The sequence below is a fragment of the Hydra vulgaris genome, chromosome 01 (assembly GCF_038396675.1).
Source record: "Hydra vulgaris chromosome 01, alternate assembly HydraT2T_AEP".
NCBI lineage: Eukaryota > Metazoa > Cnidaria > Hydrozoa > Anthoathecata > Hydridae > Hydra > Hydra vulgaris.
This window is the reverse complement of record NC_088920.1, coordinates 41,970,455-41,990,000: the sequence shown is the minus strand read 5'-3', so window position 1 is coordinate 41,990,000 and position 19,546 is coordinate 41,970,455. Positions and strand designations below refer to the sequence as shown.

At 29.4% G+C, this 19,546-nt stretch overlaps 2 protein-coding genes across 2 annotated transcripts; both read left to right on the top strand.

Moving 5' to 3' along the window:
• The first annotated feature begins 8,066 nt into the window (after positions 1–8,066).
• On the top strand, positions 8,067–10,001 carry LOC105844729 (uncharacterized). Its single transcript, XM_065788202.1, has 2 exons — positions 8,067–8,213; positions 8,798–10,001. Exon 2 carries the CDS (start codon positions 8,811–8,813, stop codon positions 9,876–9,878), a length of 1,068 nt encoding a protein of 355 aa, XP_065644274.1. The 5' UTR covers positions 8,067–8,213; positions 8,798–8,810; the 3' UTR covers positions 9,879–10,001.
• Positions 10,002–16,934: 6,933 nt separating this feature from the next.
• On the top strand, positions 16,935–19,090 carry LOC124809699 (uncharacterized). Its single transcript, XM_065788200.1, has 2 exons — positions 16,935–17,020; positions 17,978–19,090. The coding sequence occupies exon 2, from the start codon at positions 17,991–17,993 to the stop codon at positions 19,068–19,070; it is 1,080 nt and encodes a 359-aa protein (XP_065644272.1). The 5' UTR covers positions 16,935–17,020; positions 17,978–17,990; the 3' UTR covers positions 19,071–19,090.
• The last annotated feature ends 456 nt before the right edge of the window (positions 19,091–19,546 follow it).

Sequence of the window (19,546 nt, the reverse complement as noted above, 5' to 3'; positions counted from 1 at the left end):
TGACGATCATCATATCATGATGTTTAAAAATAAATAATTTTTTAAAACAAGACTCTGTTTTTGAAATTTTAGAAGAGTATGTATTTTTATTCTTTTTTCATTTGAATCTTCTTTTTTCTTATTGTACCTGAATACCACAATGTTCTGAAACAGTCCTTTAGTTAGTTTATGTATATGGGTCACAAATATGCATAAAAATTTATCAAGTTAAATTGATGGGAGTACTTATTTTGAAAGCAATGAGTTACACAATTGATGGGATGGAGACCCATCCACTTCTATGGCATTTTATTTTATTGACTAAAAAGTTTTTTTTTTTTTTAATGAGGAATTTATTTAAAAAAATGCTTTATAAAGTGATAATTTCTTAATTTATTTTTAGCGCTTTAATTCTAAAAAAAACACTTTGATTGAAGAAAAATGAAAATAAATTATTGCTGCCTATTGAGGTGATAGCATATATATGTTGGGTCATGCATAAATGATATCAGTATTTTTTCTCAATTTTTTGACTCTCCCTCCCCCCTTTGTCAAACTCTGTCAATTTTTGGCCAACCCCCCATTATATATAATGTCAGTTTTTGTGTACTCCCCCCCTAAAAAACGATAAAAGTGCTTAAAAGCCATTGATTTTTTTTCTGACTAAAATATACATTTATATAATAGTAGATCTCATCAAATTATATTGTATAATAGTCAATATCTCATTAAATAATCAACTAAGCAAATAGTATTATATATCTTTAATATAATCTTCCCATGGATTGTTGAAGTGATCATCGATTGAAACAATAGGTAGTGAATGCTCTCCGCGCTCTAAAAGGATATCGTATTCTTTAGGTACAATCGAATTCGTTGCGTCAACTTCATTTTAATCTAACCATTCAGCAATTTCCAAACTCTTCTGCAAGGCAATGACTGCCAAAAATTCTGTCTGACGCTTTGGCAGCGATAAGAACAGGTTGGACCCTTTTGATTAGAGGGAGTGTTAAAGCAGAAGAATGGATAGAAGCGTGCTTTTTCAACATAGCTTGAGAGGCAAAGTAGATATTGCATTTTTTACAGATTCTATCAGCTAGGCTAGACTGAATTGATGGACAAAACGCATCATACGGCAAAATTGGAAATGCTTTGGCATTACGAGGAAGAATACTTTCAATGCTTGATGCGATGAGCATAAAGACGGATGATGGAAACAATTCTTTTGCTCCTTCTGAGACATCTACTGCTTTGAGCCCGTCTCTCGTTTGGTTGACAGGGACAGGTGGCGAAAGAAATCTTGCTCTAATTAGAGTAAAGTAAGAGCTTCTAATAGTCCGACAACAACAACGATTTTCACTTTTTTTTTTCACAATTTGAGTAAAATATTGACTTGTGCGAAGATGATCGGCAATCCAACGTTGATCTTTTAATAAAAGGCTCCTTGACTCTAGCTCTTATTTTTCTGGATTAAAACACTCTGCAATGGTTGGATAACCGTCAATTTGTAGATCAGACCAAATATCAGCCAAAGTCTGTCCAGCAAAACCAAAGTTCTGTTTTTCTAAATTTTCATCTATTGTCCTGCCTGATTTAAAAAGACATGTTGGTTATTATAGGTTAAAAACTATATTTTTACAAACTAACTTTTGTCAATGTAATTACTTTGAGAATCAAGATGAGTTCCGTAATGTTCGTGCGGAAGAATCACGGCAAATAGTTCTTTACTTAAAGGTGCCATTCGTCGCTCAGCTCTGTTGATTGCACTGCGGCCTGGAGCGTTCGTCATGATGAAAAGAGCGTCAAGGTTATTCTTCATGGAATGGTTAATTCCGATTTCAATTACTTTCTGGTATCTGGGATTTTCATCGGGTCCTCCATCGACGCTAAACACAACGATAGGCTTAACCATATTAGTTTGAGGATCTCTGGTAATAGAGTCGTATTCTTTGATATCCAAGAGCCGCTTAAAGTCTAATCCATGAGCAAAGGCGGTAGAGGATGCGTGTTTTCCTGATTGAACAGCAATGTAGGTGGAACTAGAATAAGTAACAGCATCTGTTTTTCCGAGACCATCTTTTTTGATCGTAATTCCAGCGTATACAGATGGTATAAGCTTGTGTTTAGCAGCCACGACCCAGTCGTGGTCCGGGAGAGTTACCCGGTGCTCCCAATCCATCAACAACGGCGCCTGTTTTTTGGCTGCTGTGATTCCAATTGGCACTCTAGCCTTGTTGTCTTGGCTAATGAAACACACTTCATCTGGCTCTAAAATAGAACAAACTTCTTCCACATATTTTATAGTTGAACTGCAAAAGAGTCCGTCAACATATTTTAAATGAAATTTATTCTGAGGATTAATCAATCTAACAGGGGCTGTTTTGACGTGCCTTTCGCCTTCTAATGTTCCGTAACTTCTCGAAAGTAGACGAGTATAGAGGCTACTCTTGCTGATTGCAAATCCAAATTAGTTCATCTCGGATGCCAATTCGTCGAGAGTTTTAATGCTCTAAATAATAAAGAAATATATTTGGATATAATTAACTTTTTTACAGAAAACGGGATTTATTTCGTAAGTTATATTCAAATCAAATCTTGAAACTAGTTGTTAACATTTCAAGGATATTTACAATAGTACTAATTAAGAGTAAAATTCTAACAAATACAATATTAACAATTATAGCTAAGCTATCATTATCCGAACAACATCTGACCGACGTCTTTCATCAGCGGACGAACCATGAAGAGCAATATCCATAATCGCCTTCAAAAGAAGAGGTTGATCTACTTCTAATCGAAGTCGACCAGGTTTCTTTCTGATTTTAAGTTTTTCTTTGACTTCTGGATGCTCCAAGCAGATTTCCTTCATTCTAGCTTTTTTCAGTTCTCTAGTTTTCTTCTGTTGAGCTTGATCATACTTTTTTTGATTTTTCGTGGTCAACAAACAAAAAGTTAATGCACTTTGTTGGTCATCAATAACAGGTCGTTCATTGGTGGGCTCAACAAACTGTGAGGAATTCTTGTCAAATTCAAGTGGAGTATACGTGGGGGCAGACTGTTTTTGAGTATTGACCCAAAATGATAACTGCTTGCTCTTGAACTTCATTGCCTTTTCATTAAATAAATTGATTAAATACATTACTCTTGATTCAAGATCCTTATGCCCCAGTTTCTCTTCTTTTAATGAATTCCATATACTATGGACTTCTTTCTGGATATTAGCCTAAGTTAAGTAATGCGATTTTATCCATATTATAATATTGATTTATTAATATAGTTTACATCACAATCAGAATAATGATTTTGCTTGTCGTTAGCATTTTATAATCCGCTAGGGAGCGAATAACGATTTGATTCGCAGTCAAATGGTAATATATTAATAAAACGATAGTAATTTTTATTTTACGTTAGTTGTTGTTATTTATTTAATGTCTCTGGGAAACTTATTATATTAGTTTATAATATTATATTATTAATAATTTAATAAAATATAATATCAAATTCCCCGAATTTAATATTAATTTCCCCACAAACAAAACATCATTTCTATACCATTTAGTAGATGTAAATACCGTTAAAATCTGCTCATTAAAACTAAAAAAATAATTTAAATTGACATCATTTTGGCCTCAACAACCCCCTCCCCATTGTCAATTAGTGTCAAACTTTCCAGCACTCCTCCCCCCCCCCCCCACTATATTTACTGACATCATTTATGGATGACCCCTATATGGATCAAATCATTATATTTCAACCAATTTAAGGAAAACTTTCTGAGGCACCATCTCTGATTTTCCTAATTTTTAGATAGATTAAATTTGAAATTTTAGACTTCCAAGTACAACGGTTCAGAAATTATAGCCTAAGAAACATGACACAGTGGCCCCCCTCGATTTACAAATGGTCAAAACAGACTACTTACGAGCTGTATAACTTTTTTCTTACTTTCAACAAGTGTCTCATTTTTTCTAGAACTATTTTCTGGATAGTTCTCCCTTTAAAAATGTGGTTTTTATTAACTTGTGTTAAATTAGAAAAAAATTATGACCTCCTCAACTTTGAAAAAAATCCTAAAATCGCTAAAATATGTCAAAATGAAACTAACTGTAGCATTATTCTATTCATCCACAAGTCTTTACAGATAAGTTTTCTGATAGCTACTAATGTCTGCAATAAATGGGCAAAATATAGGCAGCTTGTAGCAATTTAGAACTTAAACATATCTTAAAGCAAAATGTCCATTTGGCTAAAAAGTCCAATTTTCCGCCATTTTGACATGCTTGTAAATTTTTGAAACGCTTTGTTTTGATCTAAGATTAACAGCATCTAAGACCATTAGACCAACTATCTGAAAAGGCAAACATTATAAACTTGTCGAATACACACCAAAATTCCAGCATTTTTAAATAATCCTATTTTTTAATCATTAACGGCTGAATGTGTTACTAAAAACCAGTGCCCCTCTAATCTGCCAACTAGCCTATGTGAAGGGTGCAACAAATTATAAGTCATTTCTTAATAAAAAAAAAGAAATGATTGGTTGTCCTCTTCTTGATCTGATCTTTATAGTAGATAGGGGCACAAATAAAGGGGGCAGTAACTTTTTAGAGACCTTCATTATGGCTCAAATAAAGGTCTCTAAATTAATTTAGATATTTAGATAATAAGTATCTTTAAAAACTACTTTTTAAAGGGAGAACTATCCAGAAAATAGTTCTAGAAAAAATGAGACACTTTTTGAAAGTGAGAAAAAAGTTATACAGCTCTTAAGTAGTCTGTTTTGACCATTTGTAAATCGAGGGGGGCCACTGTGTCATGTTTCTAAGGCTGTAATTTCTGAACCGTTGTACTTGGAAGTTTGAAATTTCAAATTTAACCTACTACATAATGCACATAAAAATATGTAAAAATCAGGAAAATTAGAGATGGTGCTCCACAAAGTTTTCTTTAAATTGGTTGAAATATAATGATTTGACCCATATGTATGTATATATATATATATATATATATATATATATATATATATATATATATATATATATATATATATATATATATATATATATATATATATATATATATATATATATATATATAAAGTTTTCTTTAAATTGGTTGAAATATAATGATTTGACCCATATGTATGTATATATATATATATATATATATATATATATATATATATACATATATATATATATATATATATATATATATATATATATACATATATATATATATATATATATATATATATATATATATATATATATATATATATATATATATATATATATATATATACACATATACATATATATATATATGTATATGTATGTATGCATACCTATTAGTAAATTGTATTAAACTGTTTCATTATTACTATTTTTTTATTATTTCAGTTTTTGGGGCCTTAAGTGACATCTAATGAATGTTCATCTGTGAGATGGATTCTTGCTGATGTGAGTAAAAGAACAATTCATTGCATTAGTTAGTTGTATTCTTATAATTTATACTTAGAGTTATTTTTGTAATGCTCAGTTTTTTTTATTCTAATTTTTTTTTTAAATATTGTTTTTAAAAAAAAATTCTTTAAAGTTTTTACAGTAGTTGAAAAAGAGCTGCTTATTTTTGGAGGAAAACTTAAATAAAAAGTTACTAATTAGTTAACGCACTAATTAGTTAACTTATTGGAATTATGAACAAAAGCAGTGAATCAATTCTACTTGACAAATCTTTTAGGATTCCAATAAACGACAAGGAAAGTTTGATCAAATCAAATAATATTGATTCAGATAAGAAAGTTAAGAATGTATTGGTAAGTGCGAGCGATATATATATATATATATATATATATATATATATATATATATATATATATATATATATATATATATTATATATATTATATTATATGTATATATATATATATATATATATATATATATATATATATATATATATACATATATATATATATATATGTATATATTATACATATACTTGTTGTTTTCTTATTTCTTTATAAAGAACATATAATTTAAAAGTATTTTTATTTAGTATTTACAGTATAAAATAAGTATTTTACAATCAATAAAATTAACTTAAAATTGTTTAGTTCTGCTAATTTTTTATTAAACTTGAAAGCAATGATGGTTATCATGTATATTATCTACTTAAATTTTAGAGCAGGAAAATCCAAAGGTGACTTGAAAATTAAGATTGTTTGGAATATAACTCCAATGATGATTGACACCAATATAGAGAAGTCAATTGATTGATCTGGAGCAAACAATAATGAAAATTATAATGAAAATTCTTCTTACCCAATAATTTTAAATTGCTTTAAAAGCAAATTTAAAATTATTGGGTAAGAAGAATTTTCATTATATTTATGTAACATTTGTATATATGTATATTAGGGTGATTGAAAAAGCAGCCTTTTAAATAGTCTGCTCCTCAACCCTAAATGTGTTCTATATAATAAAATAACACAAGATTTTGTGTTATTTTATTATATAGATATATAATAAAATAACAAAATTTTGAAATAGATAATAGTACTCGAAAGATGCAATATTAAATGAGGTTTTCAAAAATAGTCATTTTATATATAAATTATTATTTCATTAAAAATGTTTTTTTGACTAAAGATAAAAGTTAGTATTTAGTTTCTTAATATTAATTATTTTTAAATGTCTTTTATATAAAATTGTTATTATTTTTTAATTTAAAAAAAAAAAATTTCAGTTTTGTTATGAACTCGTCTTATGTTTAAGAGTCTTATGAAAAATACTCTTTTAAATTTTGTATCTAGTTTTATTTTATTAAATAGAAATAGGGTGCGGAGTATTAAAAAAAAATGTTTTTCAATTACCCTAACGTTTATATATGTTTGTGTGTGTAAAGTACATTTTAGTCTTACATTTTAGTTTAATTATTTACTATTGTATATATAAATATATCCTATATATACAATGTTGTCACACATTATAGTTTAACTTTGTGGATCGAAACAGTGGACGAAAAGCTCGAGAGGAACTTTCTTTGTATAAAAAGTTCTTTGCATAAATAACAATTTGAACTATTAATAACATTTTTTTTATTTATAATTTTGTTATTTTTTAACAGATTTTTGGTTGGCAATAAATTTCGAAAATACTTATTTATTTTTGTCGATATAAGTTGGAATAAATTTTGAAAAGTACTTATTTGTTTGAATTATATGGTATAACACATTTGTACAGAAACTGCTAATAATATTGTGCTAGTGTGTGATTTAGTAAAAAGTAACGCTGAAGTACTGACACTTGACCACGAAGGAATGTTGGAAAATGATCATGGATCAGTACTGTTAACAGATAATGGGCCAGTGCTGGCAAGCGATCGCGGGCCAGTGCTGGCAAATAATCCCGGGCCAGTGCTGGCGAACGATTGCGGGCCAATGCTGGCCCATTAGTCGATTCGATGCAGGCTCGTGATCAACGACCGTCATCGCGCCGTAGTTGCAGGCGAAACTGGGCTAGCATGTGGGTTCGAATTTTCTTTATTTCTTAAAAAAATTTTGTATAACTTTTAATATAATTTTTTTTTAATAAATTTTTGTTCGAAAACACAGAAAAACTTTCTACGAATTTTCTAAATTGTTTACGTTTATCTTATTCCAGCTTACCTTCTATATAACAATATAATTAATATAACTGGAACTGGCACCCTGGACATATAAAAACGAAACATCTTATTCATCGTATTAAAATTTGTTTTATAATAAACTGAAACGGCTATTTATTTAACAATAAAAATTCTTTTCGAATTGTAGTTAAATGTCAACCTTTTTAAAAACACAAAACAAAGTTGTGGCGACAATTAAAAAAAAAAGACATTAATTTATTTTTAATTTAAAACATTATTTAGTATAACAAAGTTGTGGCAACATTAATTTATTTTCCAACATAATTCAAATAACTACCAAAAAAAACTTAACACCTTTAGTAACGTTTTTACTAACGATAGCGAATTAATTAGGTTAGCGGTTAAAAAAAGAACTTAAAAATTTGTGGTTGAGAAATCGTTTTCTTTTCAGAAAAAGAAACTATTGTAATTACACATCAAAAGCGCTGAGTATTCTCTAAAGAATGCTGTGCGTAGGATTATCTCGACTTGAAGGAAAATGCCCGCGCTCTTACAGATAACAGCGTTCTCAACTTTGTTATTCAGTAAGCATTATATATTAGGTATACATTTATTATTTATAGATGTTTGTTTTACGTTTGTTTTTCTTGTACTTTAAAACTTAAACTATATACGTCAACGAACTACTTTAATAATTAAATACAGTAATATACAATTTTTTAAAAGTTCTTTAACATTTTAACAGCGACCTTGGAATAACGTGTTCTGCCAAAAGTTTTCTTTGTTATGAGAATTTAATAATTAACTTTAAGACTTGATTATTATATAGAAAGATTCAAGCTAAATTAGTAATTGTTAATATAAAGTTAATTTTTTTATATATATAAAAAAATTAGGATCATTTGAAATTCTTTAAAAAATCTTTTAACGTAAAATTATTATAATTTACAACTTTACATAGAACTTTGTTAATCACTATTCTTGTTACAGGTCGCAAACATTGCCAAGAAAAAAAGGAGAATTTATATCCATTAAGTATTTTGACAATAACAACAAAGTTGCTTCTTTTTTGTTTACATAGAGAACTTTAACACCTGAATACACAGTTATTAAGAATGATTTACATTCTAAAATTTTTATAAAGTTTTTGTTAATAATGGGATTTAAAAACCACTTTCTTTTTAAGGAATTTAAAAAAAATGGAGGAAAAAGTTCAGTATGAAGTTCTTGGCATAATCCAGAAGAATGATACGTATGTGCGTTTTAAAACTGCGTGTCACTTTGTAGCTTTAGAACTTTATCGTAAAATATTTCACGATCCGTGCTACGCGGGTTTTTCAAAAGAAGGACCGCACCTTTACAATGAGTTGCAGGCTTTTAAAGGGTGCTTATCTCGTCTTAAAGGAAACGTTCTAAATAATAGAGAGTGGAGTTTTCTTTTTCCAGAAAACCAACAAACTTTGTCAGAAACGTTCACATTAAATCTAATACGTACAATAATAAGGTATTGCGTGTGTGACGTTAACAACTCCGCAGATATTTTTGCACCAAGCAAGTACGCCGACAATTTATCTGAAGAAGGTAAAAGGTTGCTAACAGTCGTAGAAAAAATTCATGCTACGGTTTCAGATAAGAAAACCAAAGAACTGATCGTATCCGACAATGGTTCTAAGATGTTATGGCAGTTGTTAAACCAAGCTTTAGATGAAATTAATTTTGATCGAAACGAAATTGAAAAAATAAAGCATGCTGATTTAGACATGTACCAAGATTTTAGACTCTCACTTATAACTTCACAGTTTGAAGTGTTGCTTGATGAATGCAATGATATTCTAAAGACAGTTAGTTTGAATTATCTTGCAGTTGAAAAATTAATAGAAGACTGTAACAACATTTTATCTAAAGATAAAAACGGACTAATCGAGAAAGATTTTTTTTCAAATGCAAACAAAGTTCTTTCAGAAGCAAGTTCTATTACAGATAAGTTAAATTTTATTAAGCAAGCAACCATTGAGTCGATCATTGAAATACCTGATTGGAAAGAAAAAAATCTTGAAGGAGATATAATCATTATTGATGAGAAGTTAGTAAATCTAAAGAATGACACTATTAAACAAACTAAACTGATTAAAAATGTTTTCCATGTCACTTCTTTAAGTATGGTTAAAATCAAGGAGACATATTTTTTTCAAGAAAACAAAGCAAAGATTTTAAATCAAATGAGATCAATTAGCTCCGGATCTATACGAGATATACGAGTATTGTAGAAGTTCAGTTTTTTGTTATATTTTTTTTTTTTTTATTACGAGTATTGTAGAACATTTAAAATATTGTTATCTTTTTAATTATTATATTTGTTATGAGAGTTTTTAATTTACAATTGTGCAAATCGACAATCAATAACTTCAAAGTTAAAAATTATTTTTAACTCAAAAAGTATTGTTAACTAATTTACTATTTTTTCTCACTTTTTTAATAATACTTACTAATTGCGTTTCTTGAATTGTATTATTTGAATTTTGAGTATTTTTGAGTATAATTTTTAAGTTTTTCAAATGTAAATCATATTTGCTTGAAAAGTTTTCAATATAAAATGCAATTGTATTCATTTGCATATTAAAAGGAGTGGGTGGATCGTAGCATAGCAAGCCGTCTACAAAAAAGTCACAAAATAAAATGTGGATCGACATTTTTTACTAATATTATATAGCTTAGAACTGCACAATCTTTATTAGAGAACCCTTTTAGTTTCAACACTAATCTTGACCAATCAAGGCCGCCAACTTTCATGGCGCCCAGAGTAAAGCATCTAGTAGGCTCCGTTTTAACAACGCATGATTGTTATGTATTATTGCGTACGCTTAATGATTTATTTTTTAAAGATGCACACAGGTGGGAAAATAAACCCTTTGAATGTATTTGATTAAGAAAGCTCAAAATATTTCCAGGAGTAAAACGCGAAGACTCCTTTGAACGATTAAGCTACTTAATTTCTTCGTAATGTTTTCATCGATTTATTTATTAATACATTTTCGCCATTTCAGGAGCTAAAGAATCTGCTTCCTAATTTTTTAACCAGATAAAATCTTTAGAATATCAAATCTTGATTGTTTTTTGAAATAAATTGATTAAGGCAACGTTGAAGATGTTTACCTCAAAGTGTTGCTTGGGGCTCTCATAGCAGAAAACTCCATTTGAACAACTTTACAATGGGGAACGACGTGGTTCATTGTAAATTTAAAATGAATTTATAATATGGAACGACGGCCTAATCGTTGAGAGCTTATACCTCTTTGTGGTCTATGTGCTTTGATTTGATTACTCAGTTTTCTGTATTCGTCTTTGATTTCATCATTCCAGTGGAGAAAGCATCGATCCCCGGCTGATCCATGACTTTTGCACCCAAATAGAGAGCAAGGAAAATACCTAAGTGAACTGATTAATGTGATCTTGTATTTTACATATTCACTAATAAAAAGAAAATTGAAAATATTCTTCTCTTTAGCGTTTGTTGAGTTATTTGACACATTATCGTTTACTACGCTTCCACTTGAATATAATATACGAGTTATTTAATAATATATGAATTAATCTTTTCAAGAAAATGCGTTGTACAAAATTTGATTATTTATTGAAACCTGATTCATTGACAATTGATTTATGGTTGTTAAATAAACATCCCTTGTAGGGCGCTGCGAAAGTTCCTCATTACTGCTTCTCTCATCATAATTGACAATTTTAATTTTAGTAATACCATCATACAAAAAAGATTGATATATTGAATAGGTATTTATTAAACCTTTACTAAAATTGATTAATGATTAAGAAAACAAATAATTGCATATGTGATCGTAAAGTTACACCTTTATCCCGTTGATAAATACATATGATCTCAGACATATATGTATTTTTAAGAATTACACTCAAGCTTGTGTCAGTACTATTACTCTCTAATTTATTAAGAAAACACTACATTGATTATACACCTTGTAGTAATTTGTCGCCACATTTTTTGCCATTAATTCTCCAATTAATGCTATGATCATTTAGCATTCAAAAATATGACCATAAAAAGTTTAAACCCTCTCAATTCGAGGGGGTTAAATTTTTAAAGGCCATAACTTATTTTATGAATTTTAAAACAAATATAATATATATTTTTACGTTACCAATGATATTGTTGATAAAAAACTAATAAAAGATTTATTTAGTTATGTACAGTGCTCGAAGTGGAGAAAATAAAGTAACGGGATGGTATTCGGTAAATTAAAAATACCCGCCTAATCATTGCTATGTATAGAGATTTACAAAAAGGAGACGGGATGGTATCCCGCCACACTTCAAACACTGATTATGTACAATTACTAATAGATAAAAATTATTTTGTCATTGGCATGCAACTATCAACGTTATTCTCAATATGGGGTAATATTGACATTATTATGATTTGTGCCGTAAATGTTTATTTACATTATGAGAGGTAAAGTTATCAGTGTAGTTTTGACAAACAAAACAGAAAAAATATTATAAATGTATACTAGCCCGAGCCTATATTTTCGCTTTAAAAATTGGTAGCATTAAAGAGTTTTACCTTCTTCACTTTAGTCAACTTTTCCAAGAACAAACACTACCGAAACATTTATATATATATATATATATATATATATATATATATATATATATATATATATATATATATATATTTATATATATATATACAGTATTGGACAAAACATTTGCAACCAACATCGAACAATGCTAAAAGGTGTTCCTAATTTTACATGTCTTAAAAACGAAACGAACTATGCTACCACAGCAAACACTTCAGGAGTCTGGAGTCATAGCATGCCATGACATGAGCAATCAGCTGACAGGTGACAGCACACAGGCAGAATTTTGTTGACAAGTGCCATTTTGCAGCGGACAAAACAAGTGCAACTTTTTTGGTTTGTTTCATTTTCTTAAGTCTGGTCCGTGTCAACATCACGGAAGTTTTTTAATAACTAAAGGAAGTATCCAGAAGTTTCTAGAAGCATGCAGAAGCTTCCAGAAATTTCCAGAAGAAGCATCTGGAAGCATCCAGTAGCATCCAGAAATACCCAGAAACATTCAGAAGCATCCAGACGCATCTAGAAGCTTACGGAAGCATTGAAAAGAAGCGTCTAGAATCTTCCAGAACAGGTTCACAAAGGTTCATTTTACTATATAAGAGACATGTAAATCGATATGTAATTCAGTCAGTATATGGAAGTCAACCAGTCAATATTATCAAGACAGTTTATCAAAGTGAGTTTTATCAAAGTGTTTTATCGAAGAACACCAATACAAGAAATAAAATACAACAAGTGTTTCATTACATCAATACAGTCCACATCCAACCAAGACGTTGTGTTCCACAGAGCATTATTGTATCATCACAAGGTAAATGTAACACGGTAAGCCTTGAGAAGCGTGATTATTTATTTTTATTATTTTTATGACTTTAAGAGCAAAAATGGCTCGCGACAGGCTTGGATTGGAATTAAGAAAGAAAATTATTGGCGATTACGTAAGTGGAATGTCACAAGAAGTATTTGTGATAAATATCGCGTGAAAAAATGGACCGTATCAAGACTATGATTCAAATATCGATCTACGGGGAAGTTGGCCGCAGATAACAAAGGTGGAAAAACGCGTTCCACCACTTCTGGAGAGGATTCTATGATCTTCAGATCCGTCAAGAAGGATCCCTGGATATCATTAGTCGAGATACAAAAGCAATTAGAGCTGCCTGTATCGGACTGAACAATCAGACGACGTGCTGTTGAAGCCTGATTGTTTTTTTTCAACGCCCTGCAAAGAAACCGTTGATTTCACTAAAAAACCAGAAGAAAAGACTCCTGTTTGCTACATCTCATATTGACTAGAATGTGCAGAAATGGCGAACTGTCCTGTTCAGTGATGAAGTTCAACATCATTGGGAGCGATGGCATTTGCCGTGTACGTCGACCGGCCGGAAACGCCTCGACTTACGTAACTGCCATAAGACCGTGAAGCATGTTGGAGACAATGTAATGGTCTGAGGGTATTTTTCTGCTTACGGTATAGGTCCAATACATCGAAACGATGGAATAATGGACCGTTTCATGTATAAAAATATCCTGAAAGATGTTATGTTACCTCATGCTGAATGGAATATGCCAATAAAATGGGTTTTTCAGCAAGACAACGATCCAAAACACACTGCAAAAGTAGTCAAGCAGTGGTTTCAAGACAACCACCTATCGGTGATGGATTGGCCGCCTCAATCTCCGGATCTCAACCCTATCGAGAACCTGTGGGAGATCGTTAACCGCAGAATTGATTGTGAAGGTGTTCGTAATAAGGATCAACTGTTTGAACAAATCCAAAAGGCATGGGCAGCGATTCCACAAAGTTTCATTGATCACCTGATCGAATCTATGCCTCGAAGATGCAAGGCTGTGATCGACAACAAAGGATTCGCCACGAAATATTGATAGCGAAATACAGCTTGGTCAACATTTTGTCGAGTTGCACTTGTTTTCTCCAGAAGGAAATCAACTTTTTTTAATACTTTTGATTAATTTATTAATTTTCGTGTACAAATAATGAACTTTGTGATGAATAAAACTGGAAGAACTTTGTCTCTAACTAGTTACATAGTTATTTCTCTAAATTGAAAAAATGCAGCATTTTTATATAAAGAAACTAAATTAGCATTATTTGGTTGCACTCGTTTTGTCCGATACTGTATATGTATATATATATATATATATATATATATATATATATATATATATATATATATACATATATATATATACATATATATAGATACATATATATATATATATATACATATATATACATAAATATATATATATGTATATATATATATATATATATATATATCCATATATATATATGCATATATATATATATATACATATATATAAAAATGTTTCAAAAAAACAAATAATACCGAAATGATCTGTGATCAGGAAAAAAAAACAAGATCAGTATAAAAAAAGAAATTATGATTGAAGACATCAAAATATCAATTATCAAAACAAATATTAAGATGAATAAAATTGTGTTTTTGAAAAGCGAAAAACAGTTTGATCAAAAGGTGGAATTTTTTTCATAAAAATTGCTCGGTCTTTACACTGGTATAAATATCTCTGATAAAGTAGTGCTAACAATACATTCAATATTGTTGAGAGACAAACGACACATGGAAAAAGATTCTAGGAGCACAAACGACACATGGAAACTTTTTGAAAAAATTCTTTAATCTTAAAAATAAAAAAATCAATGTAAGTAAATTTGTCAATCAATGTAAAAAATCAATGTAATATGAACTTAATTCTATTTTATATATTCTGGTTATATATTATTAAAAAAACTTTAAAAAAATCCAGTGAACTAGCCAGACAAATATCAAATCATATCGATGGTTAAAATCTCGGCTCATACTGATACTTGAGAAACACTCCTAATTCATCAAATTATTACCTATTCATTAAATCTTTTGACAACCAAATTAATTGGAGATCCTATAGATGCAGAGAAAGAGATATTAAGTTAGCAAAAGCCTAAAGTAAATATTTTTACGTCATCATCAAGTAAATACTAAAAGCTTTTTAGAAAAAAAAAATTTCTTCGGTGCAAAAGTATGGTGTTTTGAGTAACATGACTCTACGTTTGTAAATGTAATTTTTATGCTATAAAATTTTTAACTTTTAAATAAAATATTTAAAATGAATATTTTTAGAGGCATTTGTATAAACTTTTATAGCTACGCTAGTGCAGAGTCAGCACATGTCGAAACATGTCGGCATCGATTTGAAACATGCAGTAACCTACCAAAACTATAAGGAACTTTATCTGCACATTATTGGGATTTTGAGGCTGGGGAACATATTTGGGGCTGGAAACATATTATGAATTGTAAAATTTATTATGTATAATTTTATATTTTTAACTTTTTTTAAATAAATTTTATTAATATAATTACTTGGAATTTATCACATTTTGGGGTTTTTACTACTGGGAAGTCATTTTTCAAGTAGAAGTTTGTTTTTAAGCTTCTGTTTTTTAGGAGATAAACTGGACGTTCGTTTTATGCAGCATATTGAAAAATTTGGCCTTCATTGCTAAGCACTGGGGTTACTGTAATGCAATTATGCAGTTATTTTTGATACTGATTTTCAGATAAGGAATTGATGGTGATTAGTAACGATTGCAATATTTAGTTGGATAATTGCGATAAAGTTTTTAGCATCTTCGATTAGCCTGCAAACAATTAATTGCAAACCGATTTTAATGGAAAAAATTGCGTGCAACTCATTGCAATTTTTATCGCATAATCGAAAAAAACCGCTTTGTGCTAATTGCTAATTCGGTAATGCCAGTGCTTAGTCAATGCCTTGTAAATATTAGGTGTAGAAATAGGAATTTTGTTAATTAACATTTAGCATCACTTCTTATTATTATGTAAAATCATAGAAATTTTATAGGTATATTTAAAACTCATACAAGCTTTTACAAATGTTTTTTTTTTACTTTCACTGACATCTCTCTATTTTTTTTTGGAGCATACTTCGGGAGCATACTTTAGGCATACTTTAAGAATATAACTCCTGTGGCATTGAACTCTTTAACATAACTCTCTGTGTTTAGTTTATGAATACTTTTGCTTGCAGATCAATAAAAATCAATTTTGAAAATCAAAACAAACTTGCTGTGGTTTGGAAATCCTGTTCACAGAATATAGCGATCCTATTTCATGAAGGAGTGTTAGTTGAATGGAAAACCTGCAGTCCAGCAGGATACTAAAGGGCTACCTTGATAGACTTTGATTGAGCAGCTATCATCGTCTTTAAGTGATTCTTTCCTTTCTATAAGAAAAAAATCACCTACATTTTATTTAAGAAACTTCTACTAAAGAAGCCTTTTTTTTTTGGACTTAAACTAGCTGCTGATCCACTCTGCAATGTCTTTAAAACGATTCAGCTTATTACAGTTTTCCTTTTAAAACTCGAATTACAATTGAAGCGATTTCTATATCCAGTTTGCTGATATAAAGATTTTTCAGATTGTTACCAATTTAAAATTAAGCAAGGCATAGAATAAAGAAAATAACAGTTAGATTGTATATCCGGCCGGATATGACATTGTTTTATTATTCGTCCGGAATATAAATCAGTACATCTCTAGTTAAAAGTTATCGCGGATCGTAAAACTAGATGACATAAACTATTTGCGGTTGTTAAATTAATTATTGGTTTTGAAAGAAACTGTTATTTAATTACACTTTAAAATCTTTTAGAATAATTTAAAGAGTACTGCGCATCTCTGCATTCGAAGAAATACGTTCTAAGAGATAAAGACAATCTCTTCATTAAAGGTAAGAACACAATTATTTATTATTAATGTTCATTTTTCATTTACTACTTATTATGCTTTTTATTATTATTGTTTTTTTTAACTCATTATTTTTATTAAAAATGTTTTATTCAAATTAAACAACGGAATGAAGTATTTAACTTGAATACGTTTTAATATCAAAATGTTACAGATAGCAAAACGAATCATTATGTACCATGTATTTTAGGCATATCATAAAAAGGTTTTTTATTATTGTTTATCTTAACCAAACGCTGGACCAACTTAAACGATAATTACTTTCGCTGTGCCTATCGAAACGTCGATTACATGATACTATTTTAAACGATTAGGTACTCATCGAGTGAAAGTGCAAATAAATAATAAAATATATTTAATTAAACGCAATTAAATAAAACTCAACCCATTTGGTTCAATTTCCTATTTGGAATGATACATCCGTTTTTATACTCTATATTTAAAATGCAACAATTGCAAATGATAATAAAATTTAAAGATTAAATTAGTTATAAAATCAATTATGTAAAAAAATATTCTTAATTTTTAACGACTACACCATAAAGAAAGCATCCGACAACTAAGTTTTTGACAATTACTATACTAGACAATTACAATATAATAGACAATTACAAACGTCGTAACGATGATATAGATGATAATATAGCGGAAATTTTAAACCAGTCCTGTGAATTCTGGAATATCATAGAACAAAGAATAATATTCAAAAATTTGATGAAAGAAAATATTCCAAGAAGAATCTAAATTAGAATTTTAACTTAGAGTATAAACTATTAGTTTTATGCCTTTTGTATTTTTTACCTGTAATTATGGGTGATGAAAAGAATAAATAAATAAAATTGCTTTTTAAATTTAAACTTCAACTTTTACTGAAAAAGTTACACTTGCTAAAATTTTGCTATAGTGTCTTGTAACAAGATTCTAGTAATTTTTTTTTTAGAACAAATAAATAAATGGAAGAAAAAGCGACGCATGAAATGACGTATGAAACACTTGGCATAATCCAGAAGAATGACGCGTATGTGCGTTTTAAAACTGCGTGTCACTTTGTAGCTTTAGAACTTTATCGTAAAATATTTCACGATCCGTGCTACGCGGGTTTTTCAAAAGAAGGACCGCACCTTTACAATGAGTTGCAGGCTTTTAAAGGGTGCTTATCTCGTCTTAAAGGAAACGTTCTAAATAATAGAGAGTGGAGTTTTCTTTTTCCAGAAAACCAACAAACTTTGTCAGAAACGTTCACATTAAATCTAATACGTACAATAATAAGGTATTGCGTGTGTGACGTTAACAACTCCGCAGATATTTTTGCACCAAGCAAGTACGCCGACAATTTATCTGAAGAAGGTAAAAGGTTGCTAACAGTCGTAGAAAAAATTCATGCTACGGTTTCAGATAAGAAAACCAAAGAACTGATCGTATCCGACAATGGTTCTAAGATGTTATGGCAGTTGTTAAACCAAGCTTTAGATGAAATTAATTTTGATCGAAACGAAATTGAAAAAATAAAGCATGCTGATTTAGACATGTACCAAGATTTTAGACTCTCACTTATAACTTCACAGTTTGAAGTGTTGCTTGATGAATGCAATGATATTCTAAAGACAGTTAGTTTGAATTATCTTGCAGTTGAAAAATTAATAGAAGACTGTAACAACATTTTATCTAAAGATAAAAACGGACTAATCGAGAAAGATTTTTTTTCAAATGCAAACAAAGTTCTTTCAGAAGCAAGTTCTATTACAGATAAGTTAAATTTTATTAAGCAAGCAACCATTGAGTCGATCATTGAAATACCTGATTGGAAAGAAAAAAATCTTGAAGGAGATATAATCATTATTGATGAGAAGTTAGTAAATCTAAAGAATGACACTATTAAACAAATTGAACTGATTAAAAATGTTTTTCATGCCACTTCTTTAAGTATGGTTAAAATCAAGGAAACATATTATTTTCAAGAAAACAAAGCAAAGATTTTAAATCAAATGAGATCAATTGGCTCCAGATCCATACGAGATATACGAGTATTGTAGAAGTTCAGTTTTTTGTTATATATTTTTTTTTTTTTGTAAAAAGAAGATTTTAACTTAAATTTGAAAGCTACTCTAGATATTAGCTAACCCTTTAAACATCCATAAAACCTAATCCTTTAAACATCCATAAAACTTAATTCTTTAAACATCCATAAAACCTAATCCTTTAAACATCCATAAAACTTAATTCTTTAAACATCCATAAAACCTAATCCTTTAAACATCCATAAAACTTAATTCTTTAAACATCCATAAAACTTTTTCATTTTATAATACTATTTTTAGAATATTTGAACTTTGATTACTTTTGTGTAGAACTCTTTTTTAATGTTTCTTGTATTTTCTTATAAAACTGTCTTTAATATAAAATTTTTCTATATAAATTGCGATCGTATTTATTTGCGTGGGTGGTGACCAGGGACGATTCCTGTATGTAATGACAAAATAATATAGGTTCCACGATATTTAGAGCTGCA

Excerpts from the sequence above, each read along its gene's own strand:
- LOC105844729 (XM_065788202.1), top strand. The coding sequence starts at position 8,811 with ATGGAGGAAAAAGTTCAGTATGAAGTTCTTGGCATAATCCAGAAGAAT.
- LOC124809699 (XM_065788200.1), top strand. The coding sequence starts at position 17,991 with ATGGAAGAAAAAGCGACGCATGAAATGACGTATGAAACACTTGGCATA.